This window comes from Rana temporaria, chromosome 3, assembly GCF_905171775.1.
Source record: "Rana temporaria chromosome 3, aRanTem1.1, whole genome shotgun sequence".
In the NCBI taxonomy this organism is placed as follows: Eukaryota; Metazoa; Chordata; class Amphibia; order Anura; family Ranidae; genus Rana; species Rana temporaria.
In genome coordinates this window covers 404834293-404853608 of record NC_053491.1, presented here as the reverse complement: position 1 = coordinate 404853608, position 19316 = coordinate 404834293, and the positions used below count along the sequence as shown (strand labels likewise).

The 19316-nt window shown below is 42.8% G+C and overlaps 1 protein-coding gene across 3 annotated transcripts in view; it reads right to left on the bottom strand.

Moving 5' to 3' along the window:
- LRRTM4 (leucine rich repeat transmembrane neuronal 4) overlaps nucleotides 1-19316 on the bottom strand; it is a 977813-nt gene that overhangs the window by 72311 nt on the left and 886186 nt on the right. Inside the window, exon 3 of one of the 3 annotated variants that reach the window (XM_040345921.1) lies at nucleotides 17960-18043. The exons of the other annotated variants lie outside the window; for them this stretch is intronic. Within the exon in view, the coding sequence (XP_040201855.1) occupies nucleotides 17999-18043 (45 nt within the window). The 3' untranslated portion in view covers nucleotides 17960-17998. The remainder of the gene's footprint in view (nucleotides 1-17959; nucleotides 18044-19316) is intronic. 3 annotated transcript variants of the gene reach the window in all.

The window sequence follows — 19316 nt, the reverse complement described above, 5'->3', positions numbered from 1 at the left end:
GTACCGCGTTTTGCCGCATTGTACATTAGAAACTTTTGCATCTGAACCCATTTTTTTGCTTCTGGAAAAACAAGGTTAAACGCAATTGCCTAAAAATGGCAATAAACTGGACTGTGTGCATGGACACATAGGATAACATTGATGCATTTACCAGCATTTACCAACATCTCGTGTGCATGGGGCCTAAGTGAGATTAAGAATATGGTGACCATTTCCTGGGGTAGAAAGGCTTTTCAAAACAAAGAAATACAACTTATGTATATCCTGAAATGCTCCACAACAAGGAGACATGATTTTCCTGTGGTCATTCTGTTTTGTCTGTGCTTCCTCTTGTGCTATTTTGTTACTAGAACACCAGCTGAGGCTAAATCTCCTCTAACCAAAAACTCCATAAGAGGTTTTGGCTGGAGTTCAGCTTTGACTTTAAAGTTTCATTTTACTTAAGGTTTCGGGAGAAGAACCCCCTTAATACTATGATGCTTTTGTTGTAAATAGTTGTGACTGTGCGGTTGATTTACCAAAAGTGGAGAGAGCAAAATCTGGTGCAGCTGTGCATGGGAACCAATTAGATTCTAAGTTCAGCTTGTTCAATTAAACTTTGACAAAAAATAATAATCTGAAAGCTAATTGGTTTCTACCAGATTTTACACTCTCCAGTTTTAGTAAATCAACCACCTGTCTCCTAAGGGCATGAAGGTGCACATATAGCACAAATTACGTTTTTTTTTTAGTCTACTATTTACTCTGAACCACAGTTTATGTTCTGCTACCCAAATGTGTCTATTTTTAAAGTGGGAAAGAAACTTTGATCTGTTTAACTGTTTTGGCTGTACACACAATGAAATAATAAGGGGATTTAGCTGAATTATGTTTGAACTGGCCAAACATCCCAAGCTGAAGAATAACACTTAAGCTTCTTGACATGTTTGCTGTAGGATTTGCACATGATCTGTGGTTACACAAAGGTTTCTGTCATTGTTTTTGAAAAGTCACCTTGAGGGTGGCGTCTCGGTAAATACTGCACAAGGTAACTACAGTAGCTCTGAATGCGTTTCCTAATTTGCATTAACAAAAAAATTTGAGTTATAAAAATGCATAACCAATATGCATAAATATTTATTTTTTAAATGGTAAAGTGGAACTTCAATATTGTAAGTTTTTATGTGACCTACTGATAGCAAAACAGGTCAAAACTATGCTGCCACTTCACAATGGTAGATGTACTTATAGGCAGTTGATGTCTGATAGGGGGGAATACAGTACAGACAATGCAAACAGGCAGCTTCCCTGAGCCTCCTGCAGTCTAAGGGTCCTTTCACACTAGCGGACCGTTCGTCCGCTCATTAAAAGTCCGTTAACGGACTTGTAATGAATCCCTATGGGAACGCGTCCGTTAGCGGATGGAGCATCCGCTAGCGTCCGCGTCAGTCGGGATCCGCTTTTCCAAACGGAAGAAACCCTATTTTTCTTCCGTTCGGCGGAGCGGAACTGATGCAGACGGACAGACGGTCCGTCTGCATCAGGTTCCCCATAGGGGACAGCGGAGCAGAGACAGGGCGGTCCCTGCACTGTGTGCGGGGACCGCCCTATCCGCCGACAGCTGAGCGGGGATCCCCGCTGAGCCGATGGAGACACACGGAGCGGACCCGGAAACGGTCCGCTCCGTATGAAAGAGCCCTTAATCAATGTCAATTAAAGAGATGAGTAAGAGAGAGGGGCTACTGCACTGCCTAAGATCCTATTTTTCCTCAAGTTGGCCATATAGTGTGGATGGAGAAATCTGCAGTGCAAACTAGTGCATACTGACAGCTGGCACTGTCAACTTTCAAAATAACTGTACAACAGCTGCATCTGATTGGATGCAGGTGCTGTTCAGCTGACAATTTTCCACCAATGATGTCAGGCAGGAGAGTTCCAACAGACTCACCCACAAAACAAATTTCAAGTTGGTTCATTAGCAACCAACTGAATTTTGCTCAGTATATGGCCAACCTTAATCTGTCACCAGTTACTGGCACCTGTTTTAGTGACAACTCTCAAAGATAGAATTTACCCTCACTTTGGGTAGATTTCCTTATGCTATATGTGCTGGAGCTTCAAAGGCCATGATCGCCATACAGGTAATGAAGGTATTTCTGGATTATATGCTGTAGCTCCTATGGTTTCGATGGAATGGGACATGATGCCTATATTTCAGCAGCCACCCAATCTATAATACACATTTTTAATTATTTCATACATAGTTTTTTACCTTTATTTAAATACTTAACTACTAAAAAACTTGACGTATGTGGTCCTAATTTAATGGGACTTAGTGCTTTGGAGACAGATAAGAAAACACTACAGATATATGTGCCCAGCTCAAATTTCATGAATCAGGTTTACATCAACTTTAAATAAAGCAAACCGTGCATGGAAAAATCAACTAGTGCACAGTGCAGGAGGAAATTCTTGTGAGATCTGAACTAAGATAAAGCTTAGTGTTGTCACTAGCATTTTTTCGGAATAGACCAAAAGCTGACATCCAAGGTAAGGCCACTTTCCCATGGGCACCTCTGCTAAGCGGAATCCGCTTGCTTAGTGGGGAATCCCTACTGAGTAGGTGGATGACAGGTCTGTGTCAGCTCCGCTAAGTGGACATAGTACGCTCTCCTCTATGGAGCAATCAGATGGAAATGGACCACCTGTCCGTCTGATACCATCTGATCCGATCTGTCGGATCGATGGGGAATAGGACCACCATTCGTCTGTTTTTGAAGGACAGGGTCGGGTCAGATTGTGTCAGGTGTCAGTGGATAGGTCACTGCTGACATCTGCCACTTCATAGAAGAGACAAGAGGGTCTGATCAGGTCTGCCTGAGAAACTAACAGGGGCCCGAGAGTAAGCCCCAGAGAGTAAGCATGGGGAGGAGCGGGTAGGAGATATTGTAATAGACTTTTTCCCTGGTTCAATTCCAGGATACATGTTCAATTCTGCCGCTGAGCCAAATAAAATGATGGTGTAAGAGCATGCATGTAAAATAAATCACACTGCTTCAGTCTCCATCATCAACTCTCACTGAGCTTTATTCCAGTCACTGCCCCTTATATAAACAACGTGACATAAGCAAACGTCATCACATATGGGTGCATCTGATTGGCTCATTCATATTACATCTGTTCCTGGCCACGAGGCAAGCATTCCAGAGCTTTCAGTCGCCATTACTTTTCACAGTGGGAGGGGTAGAAAGGAGGAGTGGGTATTTGGAGAGACATCCGTTTGTCATTTATCTGTTTGTCATTTTTGAGTAAGGATATATACTACTGTCTTGTTACACGAATACTAAAACACACACATACATACATACATACATACATACATACATACATACATATATATATACAGTATACACACACATACATGTATATATATACACATACATATCGCAACAAGAAAGAAAATAAATAATAAAAGAAAGAAAGGAGAGAAAATAACAGTATTTGAGTGCTTAAAAGAGAGGGATAATCATAGACACAATAGTCATTTTATCAACTCCATCACAATATGCACTAATCATTGTTTCCTACATGTAAGCTTTAAGAGACCGGTTACGAGCTTTAAAAATTTCAGGTAAAAACAAAGGAAAATTATTATTATTATTATTACAGTTTGTCTTCTCTAAACAATAGTTTGATAAATTTCAATGTGACACAGATTTTGCTAAAAAATGTGCCTAGCCAATTATCTAGCACAGACCCTTCTAATCTTGCATGCCATAGCCCTCTCTTCTTCTGAGATTGTCTAATTACTTTATGTGCTGGCCCAGCTCCTCCACCTTTCCCATCACTTCTTTACATAATGTTTTAAGTAGCTGCTGGGGAAGGAGCAAAGGAAAATGCTATAGTGCCACTTGAATGATGGCTTTGAGACTGTTGGGGTTGCTGATATCACATCCAAGTTAGCGGCACCCAGCAACAGTCTCAGGGCTTTTAGATGTCTACATAAAGAAGGCTTTTTACTGAAAAATAGCATGTGATAGGCCTCGTACACACAACCGAGTTTCTCGGCAGAAACCAGCAAGAAGCTTGCTGTTTTTTTTTTTTTTTGCCGAGGAAACCGGTCGTGTGTACACTTTGACGAGGAAACCGTCGAGGATCTTGACGGGCCAAAAAGAGAACATGTTCTCTATTTCCTTGACGGGAATGGGAAAATTCCCGTCCTCGGTGGCTTCACAAGGAACTCGACGAGCAAAACGATGTAATTCGCCCGTCGAGTTCCTCGGACGTGTGTATGAGGCTTTTAATCGTATGTGAAGATTTTTGATGACAGAAATGTCTGGTGACAGGGTTTCTATAGTGCTTTCTCTATCTCGAATATGGGACTGGCAAAACAGAGAACAAATGTCGCATTTAACAAAGTTTATAACTGAATTTGTAACAGAATTCTAGAAACCTTAGATTTTGTAAAATAGCACTTTGCCACAGGTCACTGGCGAGTTTCTTTCACATAAAGAAAGCTTCCAAGGATATTTAGAAGAATTAATAGATAGGCATTGTTGTTGAATTTTGTCAGTTGATATCCTGAACATCTAACTCTGCACATCTGCAAATTTCAAAGTCTGTCGGCAAACCACCTTGCAGAGGACATGCAGCAATTTACTAATTAATAACCTGCTCCTGCTGAGTCTATCATTGTTCAGATCAGTGTTACAATCAAACAGAAAATTCACTTTGTGTGTGGCTACATGAAATGATTTACCTTAGCCGCCACTGTTTAAAACCAACTTTGTTGCTTAATTAAAAGTTAGAAACTAAAAAAAAGATTTTAAATACTTACCTGCTTTGATAACTATTGTGTCCTGAAGTGACGGTGGAGTTTGCGGGAGGAACCACTGAGTGCAGCAGGAGACACAAAAGATTGACACTCCTGGAAGTGCCAATTTCTACACAGACTTCAACAGAGGATCTCTCATCAATGTAGAGGCCTTCAGCAGCATGGGCAGCAGGAGAGGCAAATATTTAAAATCTTCTTTCCACCCTTTTCTGGCTTTTGTTCTTATTTTTTTTTAAGCAACAGCGTAACCCCATATCTGCATATTTGTTCCCAGTTAGTGAATAATTGAAAGTTCATTTACATTTGCATTTGAGGGCTTTAAAACACGGTGAGCTGCATTTTTACTGCAACCCAACGGCTCACATTTAAGCTGCAAAGGCAATGGATGGGGATGTACATGCCACAATGCTTTGCTTTATAGCTGCAATCCCCTATTGCATTCGCCAGGCAGTATTGCCCACCAAACATGACCCATTAAAATGAATAGAGCTTCATTGTGACCACCCCACAACCATGTTTAGTCAGGTGTAGTTTTTCCTCCCATCTATAGGTGGCACTGTATTGCAGCTACAATAAAGAATGGAATGGAGAATAAGAAGAACTTGGTTCCTCTGAAGCCTTCATACCCGTCATCAGGGAAGCAGCTGTCTGATTGGAAGATGCAACTTTAGTGAGGATGGTGCTTATAAAAAGCTATGGCTCACTACATTTGGTGCGTGTTGTGTGAGTGGTTAAGGTAAAGAAATTACCCTGTTTGTGAGAGACAGTGTGCTTAATTAGGGAGAGAATCCAGTAGAGAAGAGACAGAGCATCAAGCCTGGTCCACCAGTTGAAATTTCTGCTGCTTCAGGTGATATTACTGCCACTCCGCTCTACAGCCGAAGTGCATCTTACAACATTCTCCATATACATGTACACATGATTGCATACAAATTAACAGTGCAATTTGACTGAGGTAGTTTGACTGTGCTGTTGACCTGGTACACTGTCAATAGCATTTTCAGGTAGAGCACACAGTGAGGCCCATACCTGAGATAGAAAATGTCCTAAGCAGCAAAAGTACATGAAAACGCGGATCCCTGATGTGGGCCCATTGAAGGGGTTGCAAGGAGAAGAAGCACTACCAGGGCCGGATTTAGGGGCTGCTGGATTGGGCTGTGTCCCCCCAAATTTCAGTCATGCCCCACCGATTTCTGTCATGCCCCCCCATGCTGCTGTTGATACTATGCTCCGTGATCCTTCTCCCTGCACTGCCACACAGGGCTCCCTAGGTCCTCCCAGATACAGATTGCTCACACTTCTCCAGAGCCCCTGCAGTCGAGTTATTGTTCACAGGTTAGACTCCACTCTTATTAATTCTACTAAGTGTGCTGGCAGCTGTGTTAGTGTCTATCAATGCCAAGGATGAGTGGGATCTGTGACACGGTGACAAGGAGGGAGAGTCAGAAATGGAGGGGCAGGGCTGGGGTTATTCTGGTTGGACTTGTGTCTTTAGATACAGAAATGCACCCAGGACAGTTTTTTCTGCTGATTTTTTTGTTGGCCATGACAGCATTAACCCTATTCATAAAAATTGCCTGTAACAAATACAATTGCAAATACAGCAGCCGGGATCTACTTTCCTGGGCTGGACATTGGAGACGGGGGGGGGGGGGGGCGGGGGTTGGACTGTACATTGGAGAGATAGAAAAATGGGGGTGTGGGGGATTTGGATTTGGGGAGACAGAAAGATAGGGGGGAGGGGCTGTATTTTGGGGAGATTGGAAAAAGGGGGATTGGACTTTGAAAAGACAGGAAAAAAAGGCAAATGGGGACTGAAATTTGTGGGGACAGAGAAACAGGGGCTGGACTTTGGAAAGACAGAAACAATAAGTTTGAGAAGGGGTGGCTGGACTATGGGGAGACAAAAAAACAGGGTGAAGGGGACTGTCATTTTGGAAGACAGAAAAATGAGGGAGGAGAACTGGATTTTTGGAAACACGGAAAAATAGGAAGTGGGGGGGGGGGGGCTTGACTTTCAGGGAATTAAAAAATGATGGGCTGGACTTTGGAGTGTGTGTGTTGGGGGGCAGGAGGGTGGACATTGCAAACTCAGAAAAAAAAGAGGGGTAGAGCATATGGACTTTGGAAAGACAAAAAAGGAAGGGTTGAGGTGCTGGACCTTGGAGAGACAGAAAGGGGGAGATTTACTAAAACTGGAGCACACAGAACCTGGTGCTGTTGTGTATGGTAGCCAATCAGCTTCTAACATCTTGTTCAGTTAAGCTTTGCCAATAAATCCTAGAAGCTGATTGGATACTATGCACAGTTGCTTCAGATTCTGTGTGCTCCAGTTTTAGTAAATCCCCACCAAAAAGTCTGTGCACATGTTCTAGTGTGCTTTGCTTGGCTAATGTTACCTAGGGCAGCACAGTGGCTAAGTGGTTAGCACTTCTGCCTGACAGCACTAGGGTCGTCATTACAAATCCAAGCCACGGCAATACCTACACAGAGTTTGCATGTTCTCCCTGTGTGTCAGGAAAGGTTCCATCCGCTGGTAATATTTATTATTATTTGGCTCGCAGTACTGTGGTTCACCAGCAGGTGTCTCCTGGCAGTTTGGAACTGTCAGGAGAACTTCTCCCTGCTGGTGTTATATCATCTTTGGGATGCAATACTGGTCTCCACCAGCGGATGGATCCTGGCAGTATGGAGTGGACGCCTCTTTCTGCATTTAGGTGTAACGTGAAGCCAATTACTGATCCCTATTTATACCCGGTGAGTGCAAGCACACCTCATCTTGGTATCTCTCTCCTTGACCTTGAGCCTGTGATCCTGATTTGAGCCTGTATCTTCCTGACCCGATCCGACCCTGATCCCTATCCTGAACCTATCCTGAACCCATCCTGGACTTGCCCTTCCTGCTCCCCCATTGCCTTGGATCCCTGTCCCCTTGTTACCTGGATCTCTGCTTTGCAGCACATCCATTCGTCATCTCCCTGTTCCTGCTCATCCTCTGTCATCTATTGTCTGATCTCCCTGTGTATGACCTTGGCCTGGCCTGTTTACGATTACGGTATCTCCCTTCTCTGTACATAGAGGGCCATATTCTCTCTAAATATCCGCCTGCTGCGCTTAGGGCACTTACACTCCGCTGTCCCAACTTACTGGAGCAGGTGTTGTATTCCCCAAACACTTGCTCCATAAGTTGGGACAGCGGAGTGTAAGTGTCCCGGCGTAGCCTGGCGGATCTCCAAGGGGGCGTCTTCTATTCAAATGAAGCGGGCCCCGATGCGAAAGAACTGGGCATGCGCCGGGCTGCAAAAAGCCCAGTGTGCATGCTCCAGTTCTCGGCGGAAAACATCAATGACGCCGACGTGTGCGTCATTGACGTAAAGTCGTATTCAAGAACGACTTACGTAAATGACGTACCCGACGAAAAAACACGACGGGGACCCGACTCCATCCGTAACATGGCCTACGCGAGACTTGCGGAAACTTACCCCTCATATAGCAGGAGTAAGTTTCCGCTTACGCAAACGACGTTAGCGACGGTTACGCGACGCGAACTCGTTCGGGAATCGGCGTAGAAGGATCATTTGCATACGCAAATGACTCCTTCACGTAAATGCCATCTAGCGGCGGCCGGCGTCATTGCATTTAAGATCCGCCAGTGTAAGTGACTTACAGATGGCGGATCTTAAGTGTATCTATGCAAAAATGATTCTGAGAATCAGGAGCATAGATACACTGGCCAAAAAAGGGAGTTACGATGGAGTATCCTGACTTACTCCATCGTAACTTCACTGAGAATATGGCCCATTGTCTTTAGTATCTTTGGGTCACTGTTTGTTGGTTTATTTAATGCACTGTGTTCTGTTGGAGGTGGCTGTGTGTTATTCCCTTTTCTTAATAAATTATTATAATTTTACCTATATGTGTTTTGGGTCTCCTCTTTGCAGTCACACAGTCTGGTCCACTAGATTCCCTGACACTGTGTCTGCGTTGGTTTTCTCTGGGTACTCCAATTTCCTCCCACTGGAGTGTGATGGCTGAGAAATGCTAGGAGGTTAAGTGGCTCCTGTCTAGATTGGCCCTAGTATGTGTATGCATCAATGTCAGTTAGAGACCTTAGATTGTATGCTCCTGATATGACTGTAAAATATACAGTATATGTAAAGTGCTACGAAAAATGACAGTGCTATATAAGTACCTGTAATGAATAAATAAATAATACTAGTTTATTGCCTTTGTAAGATGACATTAGAAGTGTATAAAAAAATTTAGTTCGAAAACCAGGCAGTGGTGCCCCTGACCCAGATGCTAATATAAGCTCAGAGTACACTGCTTCTCTGAATACACTGGAGCTCCCATGCACCAATTATGGTATGCAGTCAGGGCCTGATTCTGTGCGATTCTGTAAAGGGGGGCAACTGTGTTCAGGGAGGATTAAAGTGAACTGTTGTAGACAGAAATATATAGATGGGTCTTGCTATAAAAAATGCATAAAACACAGGGCGACTAACGCTGTGAATGCCAATGTAACAGTGTACCAACGTCCCGATAATGTGTAACTGGGAATTAAACCCAACAGTATCGGGGTCGCACAAAACACCTGCTGCGCATGTTTTGTGCGACCCCGATACTGTACACTCCTCCTGGCTCCTGCCTGGACCGGCTCTCTATGCCCTGCTGGATATTTAGCCTACAAGCTATCCAGATCTGCTGGCTACCACTCCCGGGACTCGCTACTGGGACCTAAATTTTGGAGTGCATTTGGTCGCCTGACATAAACTTTTGTCTACTCATATAATTTTTGTGCACTAGCCCGAAGTTTTTTACATGCATATACCCTGATGTTTTAAACTACCTGTTACTAGCCTACCAGGCTGGCCAGGCAACATCACTGTATATGCCATATGACTATTTTTCGATGGTTTGTCTTATACATTCCTGCGGAGATTTAACGTACTTACCGTTATGCTCCTGATGAAGCGTTTTTCAACGTGAAACATGTTGAGTAAAAGCGAGTAAAAGCAACCTCCATCAATCCACATATTCAACCCAGTTCCAAGGATCTAAGAGTTTGTGTATAATTCTGGTGCTGTATGATTCTTGTTTAATTAGCATACATGCATTAGTATCAACTTTTATGAAATTTCTCCTATGTATGTACTGTGATAAATATGCCGATACTATATTATCATGTTCACAAAGTTTTTTATATCATTTCTTGTTTTGTAAAATTTTCTATTTTTATGAATACATGTACCCATAGTATTTTTACTATACTTACCTGTACCGCCTAAAGTCCATTTCATTAGCCCAGTTTAATTCCCAGTTACACATGTTGTAGACAGAAATTGCTGGGTTGGGGCAGGACAGTGGTGAGATTTTGTCATGAGAAACAGAAAGAGAGAGGCGCCTCTAAGTGTTGCTGCTACACCGACAGTGAACATGCTCGGAAACACAATGCATGTTCCAGTGATGTCATCACTCCATATGCTGCGCATCACGAGAACCCCAAGCCTCGTTCTGGGATTGCTTTATCTTTTGGCCGACTTCCTTGTTTCAGGTGTAGGTTTACAAAGGTGCGGACTGGCAGTGCTAACAGCATATCCTAGATGCTTTTATCTTTAATGCACCTGTTTGTAATGCCATCCGCGTTACTTCATGCAGAACGAGCGCAGCTGTCCCTGTTTCAAACAGCTGTGCTCCGTTCTGTAAGCCGTCCGCGTCACTTCGGGTGCGCGGACATCTGCGTTCCACGCTGGAACACGGAAGTGCGTCCCAGCGTGTCACGCTCGGCTCTCTTCACCCGGGCTATTTAAACCCCCCAGGATCGGCGGCAGGTGTAAACAGTTTACACCTTGTAAAAGCAGCCCTAATTTTGCGTTTGCAAAATATAACTTACGGAGAAAAAACGAAGCTGAAAAGCTTCGTGGATCTCCGTAAGTCCTAATTTGCATACCCGAGGCGGCATTTCGACGCAAAATGCCCCCAGCGGCAGATGCGGTACTGCATCCTAAGATCCGACAGTGTAATTCAATTACACATGTCGGATCTTCGTCCTAACTATGGGAAACTGATTCTGTGGATCAGTTCCATAGTTAGGACCAGGGATACGACGGAGTAACAGCAATTACTCCGTTGTATCTCTTTTGAGGATTTGGCCCTTTATTTTGCTATATCTTACATATGGACTATTAATGTGGGGACTAGTTCCTTCATTCCCCTTTATAGCTCAAGCCTATTTTATGCCTTGGCGTATTAGTGCCCACAGGCATATCCTAAATCAAATCACTAGTTTGCACCTTTCTACCAATTGTTTGTGAGATTTGAGAACAAAATAGAGAACAGAAGTGTTAAAGTGGCGAAGATTCTCAGTCGAAGAATTCACTGGAGCTCCCATGCACCAGTTGTGATATGCCATCCTGGATTTCTTTACTACAACCCCCCTAGAACAGTCAGTCTAGATCTACGTGGCTGCAAAAGTCCTCACAGGTCGGCTTCATATACCAGATTCTCCTACAAGGTCAGCTTTGCTGCAGGGGAAATGTGTCACAACCCAACCCCTACAACAATCAGCCTGAATATTTAAAGTAAAACAATACCAATATAATTACCATGGGTACAAACACAACCAAGTAGTGACATGCAGTAAGCACCTGACTACACATGCGGTTTTGGCATGGTGGTGGGGGTTGTAGGGCTTAAACCAGGCGGTGGGAAAGTGATCGTTCCTCAGAGGACTAATCCTTGTAAACTAGCCCTAGAGCTGTTGGATAAGCATGACAACCTGGGAATTAGCATTATTAAAAAAAATTGAGAGCAGTGACAGTTAATATATTTCTCTAAATAAAGGATAATTTGTGATTTATGAAATTAGTTTGATTGAAATGTTCTTGTCAAATTAAAAACCTGTATTACATAAGAGGAAAGTGATTGACAAGCATGGAATGCTGTGTAAACAGTGTAAAACTAGATCTGAATAGCAAAACATACATTTATGGAAATCTACGGAAATAATGTTAACCCCCCACCAACCTCCTGAGAGTATTTTCATTCTTCGTCTTCGCAGCCCCTTTAATTAATATGGGCCTGTAAGACCACATATGAATAGCCTACAACATTAACAGTCAACCCATCACTCAGTAAACATATACATATGTGAAATGTTCAACACTTTAACAAAGATGTGGTACGTCTTCCAATCACCGGGCTCATTGAAAGTACCGAACCGCCGCTGAACCTGTAAAGTAGCTCAGGCCATGTATCAGCGAAAGCTGCAGACAGCTATTTTATTAAAAGCGTCAACGGGAGTCTGACTGCGGCTCAGCTATAATCCCAGCACTCTGAAGATATTTATGAGAGCCAGGCTATATTCCTATAACAAAAATCAGTACACGACGTTTTGATTTCGACTCGGAGCAGCCTTTAATTCCTTATATTCACAGAAGAACTTGGGATCTGCCGCCCACTCACATCTCTGAGTCCCAGCTGGCCCATAATTGCCTTTTTACTGATTTTGTTACAAGTAGTGTTTTTTAAGGCCTGCATGAGAGAGGTCATTAAAGAGATAGAAGGGACATTTCTGTTCTGGAGGCAATTTGTAGTACGATCATCATAGAAAATGACAATGTTTAATCCAAAACTATATTTTTATCTCATAGCCAATGAACCTAATGACCTCTAACTCAATTAGCTAAAATATCAAAAACACGTACACATGTATATCTGTCTATAACAGGGGTCTTCAAACTTTCTAAACAAAGGGCTGGTTTATTGTCCTTCAGACTATAGGGGGGCCGGAGTGGCCAGTAGAAGTAGAAAATGCCCCAGTGTCAGTGGGAGAAAAAACAAATGACATTACAGTGATGTCATCCATCCACGTAACCTTCAATACCATCCAACCCAGGACTTTACCTGGGGTGGACTTCTGCAGCAGTGAGACAGTGAGGGCAGCAGGGCAGCCATCACAAATTTTGGGGACCCCCGGGGAAGAGAACCCAGGGGGCCCTCCTCGCTCCTGCCGCAAGATGATAAGCAGAGGGGGGGGTTGTGGTAACGAAAGTGTCATCTCCTCTCTTCTCTCTCCTGCCGGATTTTTTTTTTAATATATGTATTTTTTTTAAACTGGAGGGGGGCGGGGGAACCAGGCCCCTGGGGACCATCGTGCCTGTACCCCCTGATGGCGGCGTGGAGTGAGGAAAGGTGTATCAGCAGACTTTCTTCTCTGAATTGGTAGGTGACAGTTTCCCCTTCTAGAAAATTGTAGAGAGAAAAATTACTCAGAAAACAGCTTTTGCATCAGCCTGCCTATGTTTCTCAACCAAGCTGGACTGTGACAAATAATAAACCCAGGCATTTTAGACTGAGCAGTCTATTTAAAAAAAACAAATGTCAAATAATGACACCTACCATTTTTTTTCCAGGGACAGGGGGGTGCATCGGCAAACGTTTGCAGGGGTGAGTTGGTCCTCCGCACTGTAATGGAAAGGGGCACTGTGATATAAAGGGGACTGTAATAAATACTGTGCCACAGTACTGTGCAGTTCTCTTAATACCGTAGGGCCCCTTTACATTACAGTGCCCCTTGCAGTCATGCCCCCCTATTTCCCTCTAATCAGAGTGCCCCCTTTTACTCTCTGCCTCCCCTTCACAGTCGTACCTTTGTCAGGACAGAGGCAAGATTCAGCCTTCTTTGTCCTCTCCAGGATCTCCTGCCATCAATGTCATCCTATCAGCAGGACGAGGGCCAGAAGGAGCTGCAGATCTGGATCAAATTAACAAGTGGGTAATTACTTGCTTGTTAATATGAAAACACTCCCTCTCTGTGCAAATCTCCAGCTCCTCCCACCCCATTAATGATGTCATACTATCAGAAGAGCAAAGTTAGGAAAGGAGACACAGGCATGGCCTCATAGCGGGAGGTGAGCGGCAACCAAGGTCCGTGTTAGTCGGACCACGATCACCACTTACGTTACGCTGTTTGGCCCGGTCATCAACAGGCCATGGACCGGTATCGAGTTTTGGGACCCCTGCATTAGCCAGCTCCTATTAGGCCTGCTAAATGTTTCTAAATGTTTTAAATACTTATAGGTATTTATATTAGGCCGACAGTTTTATGCAGTACTTTGCATATATTGTACATTCGCCGCAGTTCCTGCCGGCCCGTAAGGAGCTTACAATCTAGGGTCCCTATCTCACATGCATACATGCTAGAGAGAGGAGCCAATTAACCTATCACCATATATTTGGAATGTGGGAGTAAACCCACACAAGCACAGGGAGAACATGGAAATGCCATGCAGGTAGTATAATGTTTGGGATTTAAACCAATAACCCTAGTGCTGCAAAGCAGGAGTGCTCACTAAGCGACTGTTATCAATAAACCAGTTTGGGGTTACTGGTCTACTAAATATATATAAAACAAAGCTTCTCTTGAATATAACATGGAATAAAATAAGACACACAGAGAAAATGTTGTTTGTATGTTTACTACCATTGCTTTGTTTGTACTTCAGTTTCCATTTGCTGCTGCGATATTGAGCATTCCTATAGTAATAGTAAAATGTAAAAGGTATATTCAATGTATAAGCCATTGGTTTAAATCATCAGCCTATATGTATTATGATTGTAATCTCTGCTGGCTTTGAACTATGCAGCATAAAGCCTTGCGTTAAAGAAAACAGAGCGTAGCCTATTAACATCTAATGAAAGAAGCGGGACTATCTTGTACACAGGCTGCAGAACAAGATGAAAAATCATGTTTTGTTAGGAAATCTGCGCCCTTGTGCAGCTCACCTCCCCACATCTAATCTGAAACGTAAGCTGCAGGCAACCTCAGGCACAAACACAATGATCCCTTAATGATTTGGGTTGATTTAATAGGGGAAATGCTAAACAGATTGGACAAGTAGGTCTGCGCTGAGATGGCTTGGTAAAATAAATTCCTGTCTCTGGATAGAAGAGTATGCGGAGTAAGTAACATGAAGGGAGGAGGGTTCTTTTTATTTACAATCGCTAACTGGGGTCAAAGCAGTCATAGCTGTAGCTTGTCTAGCTGAGTGGACTATATGGGCCCATGTACATGTTTTTGTGCCTTGAGATGTGCTACAGTAAAGGATAACTGTCACTTTGCCTATTCAGTGCAAACTTGACAGTGTCTGTGACTAATACTCACCTTCCTAGTGCTCCATTGTCACACTTTGCTCTACCAGTCCTCTACAGCCTGTGAGGCCTCGTACAGACGAGAGGATATCCGTTGGAAACGGTCCGCCGGACCGTTTCCAGCGGACATTTCTGCTCCCGATTTTGATCTGATGGGCTGTACACACCATCAGATCAAAATCCCAGCGGAAAACATATGCGGTGACGTGCCGCGGCGACGATGACGCGGCAACGTGCGCGACCCTGGAAGGTAATTACTTCCACGCATGCGCCGAATCACTTCGACGCATGCAAGGGATGGGGATCGCTTGGACTTATCCGGTGAGTCTGTACAGACGACCGGATCAGTCCAACGGACAGGTTTCCAGCGGATAGATTTCTTAGCATGCTAAGAAATTTTTATCCGCTTGAAAACCGGCGGCTGGAGAAATCTCCGCCGAAAAAAATGTCCGCTAGGCCGTACACACGACCGGATTTGTCTGCTGGAACTGATCCGCGGATAAATCCCAACGGACAGATCCGGTCGTGTGTACGGGGCCTGAAAAATACCCAGTGTGTATTTATATTTTGGAGCATGCCCAACCACTAGGCCTGAGTATTGTCATGTGACAGAGGGAGTCATCACATCTCCCTCTAGGTTTCAACACTATCTGACAAGGGGTACTTTGGTAACCACTATTATGGAGAAAGGAACACTGTTGGGTTGCAATGAGGTGGTATATCCGCGCTAGGACTAAGGATTGCTGCTGCCTCCCTATGAGTGCCCTCTATCGAGGGACAATGTGAAAAAGTATTGGTGTTAAGGGAATTGGCGCTGCTGTCCTGGTCCTGGTATTCAACTATGGCACAATGTGTTGTAGACAGGTGAATAATTCAATAAATAGTGTTGGGTTCCCTCCTACGGTTGGCTTCATACATGAGCCAACCGTAGGAGGGAACCCAACACTATTTATTGAATTATTCACCTGTCTACAACACATTGTGCCATAGTTGAATACCAGTACAGCAGCGCCAATTCCCTTAACACCAATACTTTTTCACTGTTGGGTTGCCCAACAGTAATGGGCAAAGTGGCAGTGCCTCTTTAAGGCAACCCTATCATTTTGAATAAGCTCTCAACGTGATACAGAAAGTACCTGCACTATTTTTGAAAATGATTTGCACTATTACACAGAGAGCATGCATATTTTGTTGTGTTATAGGCTGGATTCAAACTTTTGCTGTGCGGCAATGCAAGGTAAAACGCTTGTCCTATCTGTTGTTACTGCAATGCATGGTTATGCAGAAAACTAAGTCTGCTGTGTTCAGTTCCATTCATTTTAAAAGCCACTGCAATGCACCTAGCCACCACACAACAATGTACATGTGTTGTAGCATGTAGCACCACAATGCACAGGCACAATGTACAGATTTGAACGTGACTGGTATGTAGGGTATAAGATAGATAGTCCAGTGCTGTGGAAATCGTGGTACCCAGAAGTACCAAACATACAAAAATACACCAAAAAGTCCGCGCTCATGAAAATCTTCAGTTCATAATAAACCCAATTGGGAAAGAAGGAAAGTTTTAAATATTAAGAAAAAAATCCATTTATTAAAGATCAACTCCAACACTATAATAAAACGTCCGTATGGAATTATAAGCAAAGCTGTTTAGGCTGTGTACATGAGATGTAATGTTCCACAGGCAGCCACCAGCAAGTTAATGGGGTCAAACCTCCCGGATTCAATCAACATGCCATCAGGTGGAAATGAAACTGACAGTACCTTAGGGGCAGATGATGGAATGGCGGTAGTGAGGAGATGGAAGTCCGACCTTCAGCAGGATCCTGACATCAGGTGATCCGCCTCGCCTGAAGTGTCACCGCGGGGTGGAAAGGGCGAGACCGTCCAGCGAATCCTACAGCCGGGGACACAACACGATAGGGTCTGAGGGGACAAGCGCTCGTTCCGTTCGATCGCGTTGACGTCACACGTCTGAGACGCCGCTCAGTGATCGAAACAGTGAAGCAAGGATGTCGTGGGAGCCCTCTAGTGGAAGATCCATAGGTTGCACACTCCCATGCAAAGTGGTGGAAGCCGCCAGTGGGAAATACAAATTTAAAATGAAGTTGATCTTGAAAACGTAAAAAATGGGTGGAATTTCCATGAATAAGGGGATAAGGGGGATCAGATGATAGCCTTGACGACGCGTTTCGCGCTTCAAATCGCTTTTTCAAAGTCAAGTGTGTGTGGCTTTTGCAAAGATTAAATAGTCTAAAATAAGGGGAGGGATGATATTGGAAGGAAGAGGAAATGGATAAAAATGGGCATGTTCAGAGAAACCGAAAGCTTTAACCCCTTCCAGGCAAAAAACAAATCATGAATCTATACATACACAATACATTACAAATACCTATAAAACCCTTAAACCAAAAACAATAAAAAATAATAAATAAGTAAATATAAGGAAACGTACAATAAAAATTATATAAACGATATATCAAAAAAATGATATATCAAAAAAATCTAAAATAAAAAAAATAAAAAAATAAACATGATTAAAAAGAAAATCATACCACCTAGTGGAAAGTTGGGATAATAGTATAGACTACATACAGTCATGAATTAGTTATTAGACTACAAAACATGTACTATTATATAGGATTTACTCTGTGGGCAATGTAACAGCATATACTAAATGAGGGTGCATGATTTACAGCATTTTGCACTTTATAATTGCTCTGCCTTATTGAATAAGCGCACAAATGCTAAAACGAATCCTGGGCTTTATGTTAACATGACGATAAATTGAAGGAAAAGTTGGAAACCAACTCATATAACAATTCCCTTGTGCGAAAGCATTGCAATTTATATTATAATGAATGGGGGGTGGTTGTTGTGGTTCTAAATGGAGATGACGGTCAAGAGCTGTGGGGTTACATGACAAAGAGCAGGCATGCTTGGCCATAACAATCTCGTGCTAACTGATGTGAATACTGAAATAACTCTCACCTCCTAGGCATGTGGTCTCAGCTCAGCTCAGGGTTTGGGTCAGCAAAGAGAGGCTTGCACTGTGGAGACCTGACTGTACCTGGCCTGTGGACAGAAAACAGGGGCTTCAGAATACCATCCAATCACAGAATTACTTTACTAAATCAGTTAGCAGAAGATTGCAAAAGTCAAAATGGGAAAAAAATGAGGGCATGCATATTACTTTTTTTTTTAATCTTAAGATTGAATAAAACAGTTACTGTAGACAGAAAGCATGACTGACAACACAAGGATGACTTACACGGGGAGTAATATGAAAATTAATATTGGTAAACTGGTGGGATACAAATGACAGCTAGGAATAGGCTAAAATAGCTACGACTTTTAATGACACAAAAATAACAGACATGATGATGTAATTATGAAATACGATTTTTTTTTTTTCACATTTACCATGAAATACGATGTTTTAATCTATAGTAACCATACCTCACTTTTTGTCAATTAATTTACTAGGTACCTCTGACCACATTTTGCCACTAATAACATAACATTAAAGTGGATGTAAACCCAACAATTTTTTGTTTTGTTTTTGATGTCGCAATGTAGAGCAGTGTTTCCCAACTCCAGTCCTCAAGGCACACCAACAGGTCATGTTTTCAGGATTTCCCTCAGATGAAACGGCTGTGGTAATTACTAAGGCAGTGAAACTGATAAAATCACCTGTGCAAAATAATAAAAAGCCTGAAAACATGACCTGTTGGTGTGCCTTGAGGACTGGAGTTGGGAAACACGGATGTAGAGTATAAGATTCCCTATCATCTGTGCCCAGTCTTGCCACACAGAGTTAATCCAGCGCTGAGCAATCCTCTTTTAATGTTCAGTGAAAATTAACAGAATTCCAGATAAAAACTTGCCAAATTATAAAGTCCGTTTCTCTGTTCTTGCTTTGTGTTACAGGGTATTTACATATCCTGGTAATATACAATGAACTTTGGATCACCTCATATTATCATAAACATAACATAACATACTGTATGATAAACATGTCCAAGCTCTAGATATGTAAATAACCTGTAACACAAAGCAAGAACAGAGAAACAGACTTTATAATTTGGCAAGTTTGTAGTCTGGAATTCTGTTAATTTTCACTGAACATTAAAAGAGGATTGCTCAGCGCTGGATTAACTCTGTGTGGCAAGACTGGGCACAGATGATAGGGAATCTTATACTCTACATTGTGACATCAAAAACAAAAAAAACATTTTTTGGGTTTACATCCACTTTAAGAACAAAACAAAAGCAAACAAAAGCCCTAATAATCATCTCCGACTTTATCATTTTCTGTGTATTCACTAATCATCGTGTATACACTATA